The sequence below is a fragment of the Sinocyclocheilus rhinocerous genome, unplaced genomic scaffold (assembly GCF_001515625.1).
Source record: "Sinocyclocheilus rhinocerous isolate Xijiao unplaced genomic scaffold, SAMN03320098_v1.1 scaffold837, whole genome shotgun sequence".
NCBI classification, from domain to species: Eukaryota; Metazoa; Chordata; class Actinopteri; order Cypriniformes; family Cyprinidae; genus Sinocyclocheilus; species Sinocyclocheilus rhinocerous.
This window is the reverse complement of record NW_015650219.1, coordinates 1,204,312-1,221,848: the sequence shown is the minus strand read 5'-3', so window position 1 is coordinate 1,221,848 and position 17,537 is coordinate 1,204,312. Positions and strand designations below refer to the sequence as shown.

Below are 17,537 nucleotides of genomic sequence, written 5' to 3'. Positions count from 1 at the left end.
AACTCATATCACTACGCATAAGGTCCTGTTTTCAACATTTTAAATTACTCTCCCCTGTTTGAGTACCTCAAATTTAGTCTTATGGGCTTGTGTTTTTGTGGATTATCTGTCAAGTTCAGTGAAGTCCAGTGCAGAAGGCCATGAACAACACTGGCATCATTGTTCTGTCTTCTCTCCACCCACTCCCACACGTTGCTCCCCATCCAGTCGGAATCAGACGGAAACATTAATCGTGTTTTCGCAACATCTCATTCTATATTCTAGAAGAGTTATTCTCATATAGAATTCGGTCTCTGTCAGTGAGGAAGCTGAAGCTCTGTGCTTTGTTTTGGAGAGGAGCGCTGAGGAGGTGTGGTCATGACATGAATGAGATTACAGTTCTGAGAAACTATGACCTGAGAAGAGAAAGGGGAATACCACACCCTGAGAGTAGTAATTGATGTCAGAACTTTCATTTTTTTGGTGAACTATCCCTTTAATATTTTATTATGAAGTAACCATTTTTTAAAAGCTAGAATGCTGCACTGTAATATCAGGATGGCCACCCCAGAAGGTTAATCTCTCTGTTAGATTTATTTGGCTAAATTAAATCCCCAAAATGATTCACAAATATCTCTACACATAACTCATATCACTACGCATAAGGTCCTGTTTTCAACATTTTAAATGACTCTCCCCTAGTTTGAGTACCTCAAATTTAGTCTCATGGGCTTGTGTTTTTGTGGATTATCTGTCAAGTTCAGTGAAGTCCAGTGCAGAAGGCCATGAACAACATTGGCATCATTGTTCTGTCTTATCTCCACCCACTCCCACACGTTGCTCCCCATTCAGTCGGAATCTGACGGAAACATTAATCGTGTTTTCTCAACATCTTATATTCTAGAAGAGTTATTCTCATATAGAATTCAGTCTCTGTCAGTGAGGAAGCTGAAACTCTGTGCTTTGTTTTGGAGAGGAGCGCTGAGGAGATGTGGTCATGACATGAATGAGATTACAGTTCTGAGAAACTATGCCCTGAGAAGAGAAAGGGGAATACCACACCCTGAGAGTATGATCATAGCTAGACTTCATCAGTGTTGTTCCACCTCAGTACGATGTGAAAATAGCACCCATGTAAGAGATGGAATATGGTTTCTCATAAACAGGAAAGCTTTTTAGAAGTAGAACTTGAATTGTTGCATGAAGACATCTGGCAAGGGAAAAACCTCTGATAATGCCTTAACCTCAACAATCTGTAACATTGGTTTTCTAAGTATCACCCAAGCATCAACATGTCTGAAAATTTTGATATAATCAAATATGTTATATCACAGGGCGAGAAACTGGTCAATGGTTCCTGGAAAAAGAAAAATGGGCTCATGCAGAGAGAAAGACCCCCTGGGAGAGAATCACCTCAACAAGAAGACAAGGTATGACAGCTTCTGAGAACACAAACAAACCCACATTACTATTACCCATGCTTATGGAAAGTTTCATAATCTAATATTTCAGTCTATGACCGTCAAAAATTTGGAGTTAGTAAGATTTTTTTTTTTTTTAAAGAAATTAATACTTTTATTCAGGAAGGACACATAAAAATGAATAAAAGTGACAGTAAAGACATGTATAATGTTACAAAAGATATCTATTTTAAATAAATGCTGTTCTTTGGAACTTTCTATCCATCAGAGAATCCTGAAAAAAAAAGATAAGATTATCTCAAAAATATTAAGCAATGTTGATAATAATAAGAAATGTTTCTTGAGCACCAAATCAGCATATTAGAATAGGATCATGTCACACAGAAGACTGGAGTAATGTTTAGATTTACAATCTCAGGAATTAAATATAAAAAAATATAAAATTGTAATAATATTTAACAATATTTTTTTCCCCCCGATCAAATAACCGCAGCCTTGGCTAGCATAAGAGACTTGTTTCAAAAATTTAAAAAATATATATTTACCAACCTAAAACTTTTGAATGATAGTAGACACAGTATTTTAGTATTTGTTTGAATGTTTTTGTGTCACCCGGTAATATTATCTGAGTAATTTTATCTATGTTAGCGTTGTAGTTTAAAACACAGATGCTGGTTTCCCAAAAGATATTTGAGTTCAGTGTGTTATTGTTTGCAAAGCTAGCATGAGCTGAAGGGTATCTGTGCAGTATGGCTTCAGGGCTTTCTTTGCACAGTAAAATGCTTGTTCACTTATTAAACATATCACAAAAGAGTTTTATTAAGGCGTGCAAAACATGAAATATGACTCCTTTAGACACTAAATCTTAGAGACATAAGTGACCCAGTGTAAAAGGTCCCAGAACCCAGAATCCTGCAGCAGAACCAGAATAAATTGTATGGCCGTTGATCCCCATCGCTGTGCCCTTGAGCGAGATCTTCTCACCTGTAGTTGCTCCTGGGGTTTGCTATTGTGACAACTTTTTCACTTCACTTTCCTTTCCCCCTTGGCATTGTCAAGAAATAAATATTTTCTCTATGTACTTTCCCTCTATAATGTTAACACGACAGCATTCCAAGTTTCAAGTTCCTTTTCATATATTCATGGTGAACCTGTAGATATAAAAGAGTGTATTTATTCTTTCCGACTGGCATGCAGAAATATGACACCCTCGCCGAGGACCATTCTGACTGTCTGCATCCCAACCATTGTGAACACTCAGCAGCAATGCTTAAAATACCAGAGTGTGTCACTCGCAAATAAAGTCTATCAGTCTCACTCAAATTTTGCAACCAGGATGTTCCAAAAGGCATACACGCACTCGGTGACATTGGTCTTCACAGCTGTAAACACAACAGTGTCACACTCTCCTTTTAAACACATTCACAAGCTGAAATCTGAGCCCTATGGTCCTATTCCCCCAGCACCCCATGACCAATGGCATCGGTCGGGACCAGCCTGCTCAGCACGGGTCCAGAGTTTATGGCGTGGTGCAGAGCACAGGCACCAGCCACCAACAGGAAGTGATGGCACGCGAGTCGTCTGTCAGTCACCTGAGGGATGAGATGAGGTACATCAGAGAGGTAAGCGCAGAGACTTTTCTTTTGCTACCTAGCTAACTGTAACTTGCAACTAGAAGACTAGTTATTACTTAACTAGTTAGCAGATACTCGATGCTATTCAGCAAGCAGATAACTTAAAACCATCCTTCTTTTCTCAAAGGTACGTGACTCTTTGGAAAAAGTCAGAGAGCGGATGTATGGCCAGTTTGGAGGGATGCAACAATCAGTGCAAAAATTAACTCAGGAATTAAAGGTGAGCAAAACACAGCATGACAAATGTTTAAGGAAGGAATAATGGACCAGTCACCCTGACCATCCTGTTGGGTTTTATTATGAAATAATGACAGGCTGACTGACATTGCATATTACACAGCTATTCATCAAAAAAATAATATAAAAAAATATTGATCTGAAATTATTTTCTAATGTAAAATAAATAAAACAAATTCTACAAAATAAAAATGTACTAATAATAATTACAAAAATACATTTAGAATTTAGCTCAGAGATAAGACAAACCCTGCAAATTATTACAGTAATATTAATACTGAAGTGATTTGAGTAAACTACATGACTTTTGCACAAATGATTTTGGCCTGATTTGCAGTCTGGAGGAGTCAATGCTCTCCTAGTAATGAGGTACACGTTTCTGTGTGATTTTGTTGGCAGTTGTGTTTGTATGAAACAAGAGAGAGCAAGTCCATGGGGTGATACAAGAGACATGAAAGCAGGGCCTTATTTCAGTTACCTGGTTGTTGCAGTTAACCAATCAGTTTTCCATAGAGCTGTGTAATAATACCTACGAATATTATCTACCACAAAACCTTACTCTGTCAGGCTTCATAAAAAATACATTTTACGATTTTATGACAAATGTGCTGACTGTCGGTTTTATAACAAGTTCTCAATGTGCTGACTGTGTTTGTTCCAGGCAGCCAACTCTCATAAGCGTTACCTTGAGTCAGAGGTGAGGACGAGAAGTGTAGCTATGGAGAGCTTTGACCACATGAACAGCTCCCTCATATCAGCAAACATTGATCTACAGGTACACAATCAGTGTGGTCACTGCCAACTGACAAAGGCTTGTTCTGTTCAGAAAAACTCTTGACATAGTTTTTGTAGTCAGCATGCTTAGACTGGTCAACATTTAAATGTCACAAGTTAAAGATGTTTTTTTTTTTTTTTACTGTCAGCATACGCATGCTTTTAGAAAGTACCTGTATATTTGTCCATATGACTGATATAATGCTTATGTGCTGCTGCTGCTGCTGCTGTTGATGATGGCTGTTTTAGAAATCATTGCTGGAAAGCTGTCAAAATCGTGTGGGGAACAGAGATGAGAAGAAAGCTGTGCGCAGCTCGTTGGAGAAGACAGAGGAAAAACTCAAGGAAACGGAAAGACAGCTAGCAGCAGCACAGGCTGCAAACCAGTCTCTCAAAAATCAGGTGCACACACAAACACATATTACACAGCACTTTTATTATTATGCAGACCCTTCATGTTACAGACATCCTAATACCATGGTACTTTGTTCCTTTTTGTTAATGAAACATTACTCTTTAAATACAGAGAAACATTTCATAGTAGACAACAGAGATCTAACACCTATTGGCTAGTAAGCATGGACACAATTTACAACAGGAATCTTGTGGTGACAGCAGTGTCCTGCGGTGTGACATGCTACACTTCATCTAAAAATGTTTTTTATGTTTTTTTTTTTTGTTTTTTTTCAAATTATTGTATATAAAGTTTTTCAACCTCATATTAATTGAGATAAAGGTTCTTTATTGGTGTCTATGGTTCCATGAAGAACCTTTAATGCACAAAAAGGTTCTTTATAGTGAAAAAAGGTTCTTTAGAGTAGACTACTAAAATGTTCTTCACACTAAGAAAAAAATGGGTTCACTGAAAGGGTCTTTGAGAAAGCCAGCATTGCTGTGAAACCCTTATTTCTTTGAAACCTTTATTTTTAAGCGTGTACTGTACATGGAATATTTGTGTTTAAAAGTTAAAAATGTCAATTTTTTACATAAGTAGCATGGTTATTAACATGTGACAACTAAATAGCTTTTTGTATGTAGGTGGAGACTTCTCAGGAGGCCAAGACTCAAGCTTTGAAAGAGTTGAGTGCTCAGCTACAGAGGGAATATGAGGAACAGCTGCAAGAACAGCAGAGGAAGTACAGAGAGGAGATAGAGGCTCTGCAGGTACAGATATAACCAACCAAACAAACAGACACTCACAATGCCTTACTGTCCAACTAGTTCACTGCATGCTAATGTGACAAATGCATTCGCTTTAATGTGTGTGACTTTTGAAAGATTGTAATACCTACAGACACACTGTAAAAAGACTACGTTTGTATTATACTTCACAAGCAGGGCGTAAGGATTCCAATCTCATAACAGGAAACATCTGTAGTTATTCACCAGGGAAGAGAAAAAAAAGTAGATTTTTTTTTCTAAGTAAGGGTGCCACCTAGTGGTAAAAGTGAAGATTTCAGAGAGAATGATGATGAAGACTGATGAACAGAGGCAAATAAATGACTGTAGTTCTGACTTTTATGTCCGCAGGCACAGCTTGATGACTACATGAGGAGGCTTGAGGAGGCGGAGAGGAATGCTCGGATAGCTGAGGAAAAGATCGCTGAAAGAGATCAAAGAATTACTGAGGTGGAGAGGCTACTAAACTGTATGGCTCAGGTAAATAATATCAGTTGGCTCAGCCTTTGCCTGTTACCCCTGAAGGAAACTTTTTATACAGCACTTCTCTCTTTATAACAGGAGAAGGGTGACCTGATAAAAAAGCTTTGTGAATGTGAACAACGCTTACATGGTTTGGACCAAACTGACCATGCAGACAAAGCTGTGGCCAAACAGTAAGACATTTAATGTATACCTAAACTATACTAAGTTTGCATCTGAAACCAGTGGTGATGTCATATTTCCTTAATTCGGGATGGTTTCAGTGGACAGTTTAAGATCTATAATAACCAGATACCATAACTGTAATAAGTATAAGTAGGGCAAAGAAATATAATGCATGAATTTCTGCGATTAATATTTGCTTTTTAATGCGTTAAAATAAACTCAGATAACCAGAATTGATTTCCCCCTATTTTTTGAAGAAGCTATGTTACTTGAGCATGTCTAACATGTTCCTTACATCCTTGATACCTGATTGACAGAGACAAAAACATCACCAAACACACTGTATGAAAAGCATGGCTAAATGTCACATTTATTATAATGGGTTTGCGTGAATATTGTTTAAGGTTCACTTAAATTAAAAGTAGTTATAATATTTTCAATGTTATGTAATAGTTAATAATTGATAAATAAGAACTAGTCTAATAATTTGTAGTTTAGCCCTGGCCTTCAACTGAAGTATAACTATACTGTAATGGTGAATGGCTATAATTACTGGTTTTATTCCCAGAAAAAAATGAATCCGTACTGACATCAGTGATACTGGCCTTCATTTATAGTATTTAGTGTAAAACATATTTAAAAATACTGTCTTTATGTTGTTTCTACATTCGTTTGGAGATTCAGTGTGAAAATACATTTATGTTTATACTTTATGTTATCACGATTAATTGCAGAAATCTTATTTTTAGGTTTGTTTGTTTGGGGGGGGGGTTTTCTTTTAAAAATGTTTTCATTTTGTCTCCTCAGAAAAAAAAACTCCCAATAATACTCTTGGCCAATAATACTGAACAATACCCAATAATACTGGGTTGTATTTTAGTATTTTATTGCGTATGTTATATCACTCCTAAGCAACGTTCTTTCTCAGGTCCGAGCAGCTGAAAGAGGAAGCGGCAGAACTGAGAGAGCGAATAAAGCATCTCAACGACATGGTGTTCTCTCAACAGAGGAAGGTCAAGGCCATGATAGAGGAGGTGAGGATTTACAGATAGACTGTTCGTTCTGTTAATAAAGAGTATACTATGTACACAAAATGAATCCAAAACAAACGTTTCCTTTCAAGAAATCATGACACCATTATTGTAATTCAATCTTTTTAATTATAAAACAAACAAACAATTCCGCAGGTTGAAACATTGAGAGCAAAAGTTGCACAGAAGGATATGTTCATTTCTGAGCTGCTGGACAGGATTGCCATAGTGGAATGTGAGGTAAGAGCAACTGTTTCCATGTAGCAATGGAATGGGGGTTCCATGTAAAGCCCCTCGCCTTTACCAATCTAGAAAGGCACAGCTTGGTTGGAATAAGCATCCTGAATGTGACTATTCTTGAATTCATTGCTGTTCTGTCAGCTGGGCTCTTTTGAGTCCCTTTGGTTGTCATTCAGATTTCTCACACATCTAAACTGAATCAATCTTTGTCCAGTGTCCTCTTTATATGTCTGTGAAATTAATTCTCTACTTAATTTCCCATGCCTATGGTCTGACTCTGTCCTTTGCTTTGCTTCTTTTCCTAGAATAATGAGTTAGGAGACAAGTTGAAGTATTTTATGTCTATACAGAGAGCATCTGAGACTAAAGTAGCCACCCGGGACATTGGAGTTGGCTGTGACCTCCCCATTAGGTAATGAGCACAAGATCACCTTGCCATAAGAAATTTAAAACTGCTTTCAAGGCCACACCTTTACTCACATGCTCTCCCTGTGTGCATAGATCTGAGGAGCTGCCGGATATCACTCCTGTCCAACCCAGCCCCATCTCATCAGCCCCAAGATCCTCTAGCAGACTGAACTATAGTCTTCTTAAATACACTCCTGGTCAGTACAGCACAATGCTGCGCTCCAGTGTAGTACATACACAAGAAACTGCAACCAGTCCCACACAAACGGCACCTCTGTCTTCAAGTTATGTTCAGACCAGCCATGAAGACGGGGACTCCAAATCTCCAACAGGCTCAGAACTGTCCTCTACCACCAGTCCTAGAGCGAGAACCAGCCCGTCACAGATCTACACTCCTTTTATGAAGCTGATGGAAATGAGCTCTAAAATGAACATTGACTGAATAAAGTTTTACTGAAATGGCAGTGGCAGAAGCTTATGGGACATGAAGTATTGTTGTTGTTTTTTACTGTTTATGTAACATTACAGTACAGTATAGTTTGTTGGTATTGTGAATTTACTCTTACAGTAGAAATGTGGAGGTGCCATGGTGTATCACTTTCCATGGCATTGTTTGATTACACCATTTTTGTTTATCTAATACTAACTGGAAGGTAAGTTAATTCCAAGAAGGTAATTCCAATAGTATCATGGTATTATGGTACATAATATTACTTTAGTACCATATGCAAAACACAGTTTTTCTCAGGTCCATTTTGTATATGCTGACATATTTATATTTAGGTATCTGTGTGTGTGTATAAATATGTTCTGCCAAAAATGAATTCGGCAATTCATTTTCAATATCTTTTTTTCCCCTCCAGAAATAACACAAGATGGCTGAGAATGTCAGAAGAGGTTTGGAGATCCCAGAGCCATCAGATTACAGCAGCTGTGAAGACGATGATGTGACTTATTTCACAGATCTGCAGCAGCCTGATAATAATCTACCTGAGTCTGCAAGAGTAGTCAATAAGCTGTTAAATAACCTTGTTGACAGTGTATGGGAAGTTATATCAGAGCAGGAAAAGATCAAGAGGGATGAAGAAGCAGCAAGACAAATTCCTGTGCTGAATGCTTCTAAAGAAATGAAGGTATGTTTAACATGCACATTCAAATTGCCTCATCATATTGCTTTGTGCTTTGGATGCATTTGTCCAAAATTTTCATTTTACATATGATTTCTTTGTTGCTTGGTTCTTAGCTTCCAGGCAGAACTAATAGTATTGTGTGCTCTGATGATGGACTTTACCTGTTTCTGGGTCACACTCATGGTCTGTCAGTCATCAGTACATCCACTCTCACCTGTGTAAGAACGTGGCAGGATGAAAGAGTGGAGCTTACCAGCATCTCTTGTACCTCTCTGGGAAATGCCACACATCTCTTATGCACAGTGGATGACATGGGTAATTTTCTGAGAGTGGGGGATATTATTAGACAATTTACATGAAAAACTCCCTATTTTATATTTTCTGTATTTATTTATACATATTTTTATACATTATTTTCTCCTAAGGTATTGCACGGCTTTTTGTGCATCACGTGGAGAATATTTATTTAATAAAAGTCATCAATGAAACTGTAAGTTCATAATACCATTTTAAGAGCTTTTGTGTGTGTGTGTGTGTGTGTGTGTGTGTGTGTGTGAGTGTGTTGTTGGTTTTCGATTGGTAATAGACATGTGTTACATTTCTCACAGGAAGATATAAACCAAAGAAACATCTGTGCAAAATTTGAAGTGTCTAGAAGTGGGGACTTTGGAGCTGCAGTCATGACATGTAAATTTCCTATTAAAATACGGAAATGTAATATAAAACTAAAAATACATTTAACTGTGAGTACTACTGATTAATTAATGCTGTTGTGGTATATCGTCAATGAAGCCAGTGGCTCTGTTTGGCTGGATGTCTATCGCTTCCCACTAGATGTGTGGCTCAAAGAGCTGGAAACCAAACAGGTAACTTATAGTTACATTGGAAAGTTACCTGGAAGACCATATATTCTTGTTAGCTGTATTTATGCTTTAAACAAATCTTAACATGGTGCATTGTTGATGTCACTTCAAAATTTCCCAATTTCCTTGGAGGCATATTTTAAACTGTTATGTATTTTTTCAGAATAAAATATACTGTATGTTTGTTCCTATACTGTCTGTATTTATTATTTATTTATTTGTTTATTTCTTTTTCTGCCATTGTTTGCAAAATTACTGCAATGAGATGATCATATTTTGCCATCTCTTCTGTAGGCTACACAAACCCCACAGACCACAGAAGCCAAACTGTCTCCAGTAGTCTTACTCATGAAGATCAAACCTCCAGAAATCCCTGCAGGTATCTACCGGTAATTTAAATCACTGCTGCTAAAAAAAAGTTTGTTTCAGAAGTTTGTTATGTCTTTCTTTTACTGTTGGTGTCTTCAAGGAACCTCTCTGAAAAGTCCATCTGAGGTCCTGCAGAAGACAGAGGAAGGCACTATAATAGGCTCAGGCCAAAATCACCTCATTAGTAGTCGTCAATGGGAAAACCAGGATGCAGCATTTAAGAAAATGTTCATGAAGTACCTCAGCTCCAGCTCTGTGATGACACCACAACAAAAAGCAGAAGGACCAAGGTAGGCTTGATTAAAGAGTATTGGAAGTCATATTTCACTTGATTCAGGAGGTATACCATATAGTCATCCCAAAAAGTATTTTGACAATTTATCCACACTAACACACTAACTAATTCTATGAATATCTTTTTATATAGACGTAGCAAACAAGAATAGTAATAGTAACTCTGTAATAGATATCGTGGCCACAAATTTGCTCTCGCAACTTTTTTGGCCATGTTTTATTAATTCATGGTCATGTTTGATTAATTTGTTCTCTTGTTTTAGGTAAATTGTGGCTGTGCTGTACTAATTCGTTGCCTTCTTTTAATTTAGTTAATTTGCAGCCACGATTTAACTAAAATGATGGAATGTTTTAAAAAGTTGGATATAGGGAGCAGCTGAACTGATCATATGTGAAATATTTGGCAAAGTGTGCAGTGAAACACTAGAACCATTAGAGGTTACAAAAGATATCAAGATTTTTTTTTTCCAGAGGTTAATTTTTTCAGACTACAAAATTAGTTTTTTTCCTTACAGCAACTGTACTTGTCACTTCTTACTGCGTGAGGGGTTTCATTCAATGCCTGGAGAAGCGAAGGCAGCTAGAGGTGAGCCATGAACTCAAGAGATGATTTCACATGTATGTTTTTCAGTGATAAATATAGCCTGTAACGGTGTGTGATCACAATTTACAGTACAATCAGTTCTCTGAATATGCATTTATAATATTTCTTCAAATTATCTTTGAAGATATTCCCATTGCTGTGTGCATATGGTGGAATGGCAGCCATAATCTCTTACAGTATCTTCTGTTGAAGACCCCTAAAGAGAAGGGTACTCAAGCCATTAACTCATACATTTATACTGCATAGATTAGAAAGAAAATACAGTATATTAACATTACAAGGACACATTTGTTAGTCATGTTTATAAATTAGATTTTAATCTGTTCTTGGATCAGACAGTGAACCCAGACCAGATGTTTTGTGGCCCAATTCTCAGGAAATCCTCTGCTCTGCCGTCAGTGCCTGCACACGGTTCATTGTTCTAGGGCTTGACGGTCAGCTGGTTACTATATGGGACAGACGGTTTGGTAGGCTTGCTTTAGTATTTAGTGATTTAAGATATTATTTATGATATATATTGTGTGGTTCTCAATTATAAGAATGAACCATGATATAATTGCACAATACAATGTGACACCGATCATACTGAGAGAAAGAATCTTACCCTTGATTGTCTTCTGGTGGTGCAGGGTGTCCATATGCCAATATTGTGATCCCAGGACATGGTGCCATTTGTAGGATGAAGCTTCTTTTGCAGAGTCAATTGCCGGTCACTCCGCTCTTTCAGGGTCCCTTTTTGCCCACACTACAGTTAGTGGTCACTTGCAGAAGTGGGGCATGTTACAGTGTGACAGCGGGCAGAGGAGGAGACACATGCACTGTTGCACTTACTGAAAGGTACTAAATACTCACAGTTATTAAAACGGGTTCAAAAATACTAAATGTGGTGTGTAAATAGCTAATAGTCTGGTTCTGTGTTTGCTGGTCCTGCAGTTCCTCTGAAAACCTCTACCTCCCCCAGTTCCACATGTCTAGATCTGCTATGTGATTTATGTATGCCTATAAATGTAGCAGCAGCATATCTTACAGCTGTATTTATTGCCATGCATTGCAGATCTTACCTGCCAAGACCAAATACATTAATGCTGTCATGTCCATTAACATGCTAAAACCTGACATGCTTGAAATAAATATAATGACTGTCTCTTATCAGACCTGCAGGCCCAGGCAGTTCTGTCACTGTTGCTGAACATGTGCCCTTCCTGAAGTGTCTGGTATTGTACAATTTTGCAGCATAATTCAGATATATATGTGTATCTTTATATTGTGTGTGTGTGTGTGTGTGTATACAGTATATACCTGTATGGTTGTGACAGCTACTTTAATGGTTTTGTTTGCAGTTGTAGTTGCAGTTAGTCCAAGATCTGAAGTCACTTTATTAAGAAAGTATCTGCCAAGAACATACATGTAAATGTATCTCATTCCTGAAATTGTTTTTAGATTTTGTTGATGCAGAGAAATGGGCAAGTATCCATATGGGAAACAGAGGATGGATCACCAGTATTTATCTTAAACCTGCCTCCAACTCATGTGCTGGGCTCACTCAGGGAACCTGTGTGTCTGCTTGAGCCAGTCCAACAAAAACTATATATTACAGGTAAACTTCAGACAAATTAGTAATTTAGCTGAAAAACAACAAATGAGGTTCTATCATGTTCATATGTAATATCGTATTATTATATGATTGACTCTTTTTCCTGCTGTAGGGGACGTTCACACAGAATACCTTTTTGCATTTCACTGTGCTGCTTTTCCATAGTTTTTTGATGTAAACATGCAGTCGGACATTTTCTTTCTTTTACAATGTCTCATGCTTTACAGAGCATTTTCTAAAAACCCAGAGGTCAAGTTAAAAAAACACACATTTCTAGACCTTTTTTTTTTCAGTCCATTATTTACATTGTTCTGTGTGAATGACGTCTTAGTTGAAGTTGCTGCTGTAGGGGACGTTCACACAGAATACCTTTTTGCATTTCACTGTGCTGCTTTTCCATAGTTTTTTGATGTAAACATGCAGTCGGACATTTTCTTTCTTTTACAATGTCTCATGCTTTACAGAGCATTTTCTAAAAACCCAGAGGTCAAGTTAAAAAAACACACATTTCTAGACCTTTTTTTTTTCAGTCCATTATTTACATTGTTCTGTGTGAATGACGTCTTATGCTGTTGAAGTTGTGAGGCAATGCATCAAAAGTGACACATTTTTATTATTATTTGTTATTTATTGAGTGACGGATTGTGTTCATGGTGACACACTTGATTTTTTTTAGGTGACAGAAAAACACCTTTGGTGGAGGTGACTGATAGGAATAAGGATGAGAGCTCTCTCTTCATCTTCAGCTTTTCAGAATGCACATTGATGGATCTATACCGTGTCACAAGTCCAGCTGTAAGTGAAAAAGAGACCAGAGCCACACTCTCAGATTTGAAGGAGGCCTGCAACCTTTACTTTAAGGAAAGGTTGGTGAAATGTAGTTCAGTATTAAACAGTAAAAGTAAGAACAAATTTTGAGAATCTTTTTGTACGCAGTTTTTAGTAAATGAGACCCAATGTGACATGCAAGCTGTTCATCAAATGTTAAATTATTAGATAGGACTAAATGAGTATGGTAAGAGATTTATAAAAAGATTTATGATGAACTGTATAAAGGCACGTTCACACCAAGAACGATAACGCTAACTATATCTCTATATATACAACTATATACTGTATGATAATTATATTAGTGTTCACACCAATAGACTATAACCTTTTTTATAATATTTTTTCTAAGAGTGCTTATGGTCTGTGAACATATTTGCAGCGTATGTTTTAAAGGATTTTGAATGGCTGTTAATGTTTTTATCGTTCATTAGCTGGAGAAAAGTGATTTCTAACTGATTCCATTGCTATTGTTCCTCTGTGTCGTTATTGTTGTTACTTCTGTTGTGGAAAAATTCTAAATCTGTTATTGAATGTCAGACCGGGAGTGAAAAACCAGTCATAGGATTTGTCTTTGGCCCTTTAATTTTTGCAAAAATTGTCAATCTAACACACAGACGCTCTGAAGTGAGAAAGACAGAAGGCAATTCAGTACAGTCTCTTTTATACTGATAAAGGCTGCCCAAGAATCGACATTGATCTTCAACAATATCTTCTCAGATTAGTTCAAACCGGTCATAGCCATTCCCCTGTTAGAGGAATGCTGACAGCTGTTTTATTCACGTACACAGAGAAAATACTAAAGGCCAACACCTGTGCAAATAGAAAATGTGGAAAATGGAGAATATACAATATGGAAAATAGAAAATAAAGAAAAATATAGAAATTTCCATCACATTCCTTATCTAGAAGAATTATTTTTTTTAAACTTGATGTTCATAGTTACCGTTCTTGGTGTTAATAGGCCTTAACAATGATTTGGTCTGTAACTTAAAACACTGAGTACACTTTACATGTGTAATGTCTTTGTGTGTGCAGAGCTGACTCTTGGAAAGAGAGGAACAGAAATTTGGCTTTCCATTGGGAGCAGCTTTCGAAGCGTGATATTAAATGAAGCTTCATATACTACGAAGAGATCCAGGTCATACTGAAAGACAGAGAATGCGTTTTCTTTTTTATGTATTAATGAGGATCAAATGCATGCACGCATTAATTCATCAATTAGCAAAAAATGGTATGGTTTAACTTTTGATGTCATATTTTAAAGAAAAAAAAACAAAACATTGAAGCTCTTCTACATGAAGCCAGGCCATGTGTTTATATATTCACATGTCCTAATATATGTTTATACTGTATATGTATGAGGAATCTGTGCATTTGATTAAGCTTATTATGACTTGATTCTAGCATTTTTCCAACATTTACAGCTCTGTTGCAGTATAGTTGTTGTCTACTTAACAAAGTTTAAACAAAATTCAGTATAATTGTTAGTATATCTGTTATGCACAGTCTCATGGTCTGTTCTGAAGTCAGAAAATGTTCATATAATATCACAGCTAATCATGTCTCCCACACATTATACTGAATGTCACCACAATTTTTCTGGTTGCATTGTTCTTATTTATTTCACATGACAGGTCATAGGCACTGGTTTTCAGATTTGCTCAGGCATATTAAAAACCTCTACTATTCCATGTTATTCGTGTCATTTTGTTTATTCAGTTTTTAGTTAAATTTTTACTTGTTCTTTAATTGGACTGGCCATGGGCAGTGGGGAGGCAGTATTATGATTTTTGTGAGGTTATGGAACATTGCATGATCTGAGTCACAGCCCGTATATTCAAGAGCTGCATGAATTTAATGATCTGTGCCAAAGCCTTTAAGACTTCAGTTTCCAGTTCATTTTTATTGTAATTTCAACTTTTAAACCACAAGACAAAACAGGGTTACCATAAGCATAAACCAATACTCAATATCTATCATTTTAAATCACTGTACACTTTAGTTAAGTAGATACATAAAAGATCCCTTCTCATTTTGCTGCTGCCAGAAGAAATGCACGTGATGTGTGTTAAAATATCTGTCAAGTTCACAAAGTACATGAAATAGCCTTTCAAAGGACATTGTGAAAAGAAGATGTGGTGTATATTTGAGACCCAAATGCAAAAACAAACAAACAAAAAAAAACCTAGATGATACACTACAGTTCAAAGGTTTTGGGTCAGTAAGATTTTGAAATCTTTTTGAAAAAAATTTCTCTTTTGCTCACCAAGGTTGAATTTATTTTAATCAAAAATACAAAAAAAAACTATTGTAATATTTTATATTACAATTTAGAATAGCTGTTATCTATTTTAATATATAAAATAATTAATTCCTGTGGCAAAGCTGAATTTTCAGCTGTCATTACTCCAGTCCTCCTTTAGAAATCATTCCAATATGCAGATTTGCTGCACAGGAATCATCTCTGTGGAAACCGTGATACATCTTTTTCAGGATTCTTTGATGAATAGTTAAGAACAGCGTTTATTTCATTGTTTTTTGTAACAATTAAAAAGTCTTTACTGCCTTTAATTTAATATGTCTTTGCTAAATAAATATATTAATTTCTTTAAAAAATCATACTGAAAAAAAAAACTGTTAGTCTGTATAATAAAGCTCCAAAACATTGCTGGACCCCATTGACTTTCATTGTCTGGTCATCTCAAGGCTCAGCATGCAAAAGATTTACAAGCCAATATGAATGAACTAATTACAGTAAATAAAATATTTTTGAAACATTACATGTGAAACCTTTATACATATGAGATTAAAGTGCCCATAATGGCTTTCATGGAAATTAAATGGAAAGCTATCATACATATAGACAACTCATGTGTTTTGGCTTTTAGTCCGTACAGGTGGAATGACTTGCAAAGGCCACACCATTCTTTGCCCCATCATCTCCAATCCTGTGCACATACTCTCCGTCCCATTCTAGCTTTTCTCTAGAAGTCTGCTGAACTGTCAGTCTCTTTAAAGTGAGCGAGGAGGTGGAAGTTCTGATGGAAGTCATCAAAGAGTTATTAGTGTTCTCCAGCTCAAAGGCTACAATGTTATGTTCACGCTGTCGGTGCTTCATGCCTCTGCATGGAATGGTGAAGAGACCGTAAATGATGGGGTCCAAACAAGCATTTAACAGGCCGAATATAAAAAGGATGTGTGAGAGGGACTGGGACACTGTTTCCTCCAGGCCAGCGGGACAGAACCAGTACCACAGGCCAAGCATGTAGTAGGGTGTCCAACACACCATGAATGACAGCACAATGACAACACTCATCTTCAGCGTGCGCATGCGTGCCTTAGGGATGTTGTTTTTAGACCTGCGCAGCTGCACTTTGTTGGACAGCACTGGATGTGACACAGATCACAACAGAAGCAAGACAGATCACACATAATAAAGTTAGGGCAAAGACACCTCAGGGTAATGTCACTTGCAAGCTGATCAAGAAGTTACCATTAGATTTTTTTTTTTTTTTTAAAGAACTTACAGCTGTCTTTGGCCATTTTATTGGAGATCTCAAACAATATCCTGGTGTAGCAGGAGATCATGATGAAGAGTGGGAAGAGGAAGAGGAAGGTGAAGGTAAGCATGTTGTAAAGTGTCTCCTGCCAGTGTGAGCTAAAGCTGCCATAGGTTGTACACTGGATAAACCGCTTGGGGGAATCAATCACCACAACCTGGAAAACAAACACCTGGACAAAGAGAACATTACAGGCGTTCTGTTGCAAGACATCTACAGGCCAAAACCATAAAAAATGTTGTTACTTGAAATGGAATGCACATTAACTGAAATAAAATATTAAAGAAATGGAAACTTATTTTATTTCAACTAGTTGCCAAGGAAACATTTCTCATTTAATTTAGATTTTTTTTGATTTACTAAAATAAACTGAAACTAAAATGATTACTAAAAACTGACAAAGCAAAAATGACAAAAACAACAAAATTACTAAATCTTACAACAAAAATTATAATAATTCAAACTATTGATAAAAACTATAATAGTATCTCAGTGATACTAAAATAACACTGCTACAACTTACTTCAGATGGCATTTCATATTTCCTAAATGACTTCTCAATGACTGTTTTCACTGAGACATCTTACACTGTATATTGTGACAACAGTTAAATGAACAGATTAAACAAGCCTAAAATGGATGGTCTGTTGGCTGGTTTGGTTTGAGAGGGGTTTGGGGCACTTTTCAGCTATTTAGCCTGAAAGATCAGCTTAAATCAGCAATCCAGGTTGCGGTCTTTTT

The 17,537-nt window shown here is 36.7% G+C and overlaps 3 protein-coding genes across 4 annotated transcripts in view; 2 read left to right on the top strand and 1 right to left on the bottom strand.

Annotated features, from left to right (window-relative positions):
* The first annotated feature begins 939 nt into the window (after positions 1 to 939).
* Positions 940 to 8,082, top strand: LOC107711562 (myocardial zonula adherens protein-like). 2 transcript variants are annotated; one of them, XM_016516551.1, is made up of 13 exons: positions 940 to 1,113; positions 1,314 to 1,409; positions 2,864 to 3,022; positions 3,162 to 3,254; positions 3,933 to 4,046; positions 4,295 to 4,447; positions 5,084 to 5,209; positions 5,576 to 5,704; positions 5,786 to 5,880; positions 6,801 to 6,906; positions 7,060 to 7,143; positions 7,494 to 7,555; positions 7,645 to 8,082. In XM_016516551.1, the coding sequence occupies exons 1-13, from the start codon at positions 982 to 984 to the stop codon at positions 7,991 to 7,993; spliced, it is 1,698 nt and encodes a 565-aa protein (XP_016372037.1). In that variant the 5' UTR covers positions 940 to 981; the 3' UTR covers positions 7,994 to 8,082. The 2 variants fall into 2 exon arrangements, with proteins under 2 accessions (XP_016372037.1, XP_016372036.1); XM_016516550.1 differs by having other exon boundaries at positions 7,449 to 7,555.
* A 344-nt stretch (positions 8,083 to 8,426) lies between these two features.
* LOC107711556 (WD repeat-containing protein 93) lies at positions 8,427 to 14,347 on the top strand. Its single transcript, XM_074560077.1, is given in 14 exon segments — positions 8,427 to 8,684; positions 8,795 to 8,996; positions 9,107 to 9,171; positions 9,290 to 9,547; positions 9,839 to 9,923; positions 10,014 to 10,203; positions 10,723 to 10,793; positions 10,936 to 11,019; positions 11,147 to 11,278; positions 11,441 to 11,648; positions 11,965 to 12,025; positions 12,252 to 12,408; positions 13,082 to 13,271; positions 14,272 to 14,347. Coding segments are annotated over 14 exon segments (2,037 nt in total).
* A 1,773-nt stretch (positions 14,348 to 16,120) lies between these two features.
* Positions 16,121 to 17,537, bottom strand: part of LOC107711555 (putative gonadotropin-releasing hormone II receptor) — a 2,893-nt gene continuing 1,476 nt past the window's right edge. The window contains exons 2-3 of the mRNA XM_016516543.1: positions 16,764 to 16,968; positions 16,121 to 16,623 (exon numbers count right to left, since the gene is read on the bottom strand). Of these exons, the coding sequence (XP_016372029.1) occupies positions 16,121 to 16,623; positions 16,764 to 16,968 (708 nt within the window). The remainder of the gene's footprint in view (positions 16,624 to 16,763; positions 16,969 to 17,537) is intronic.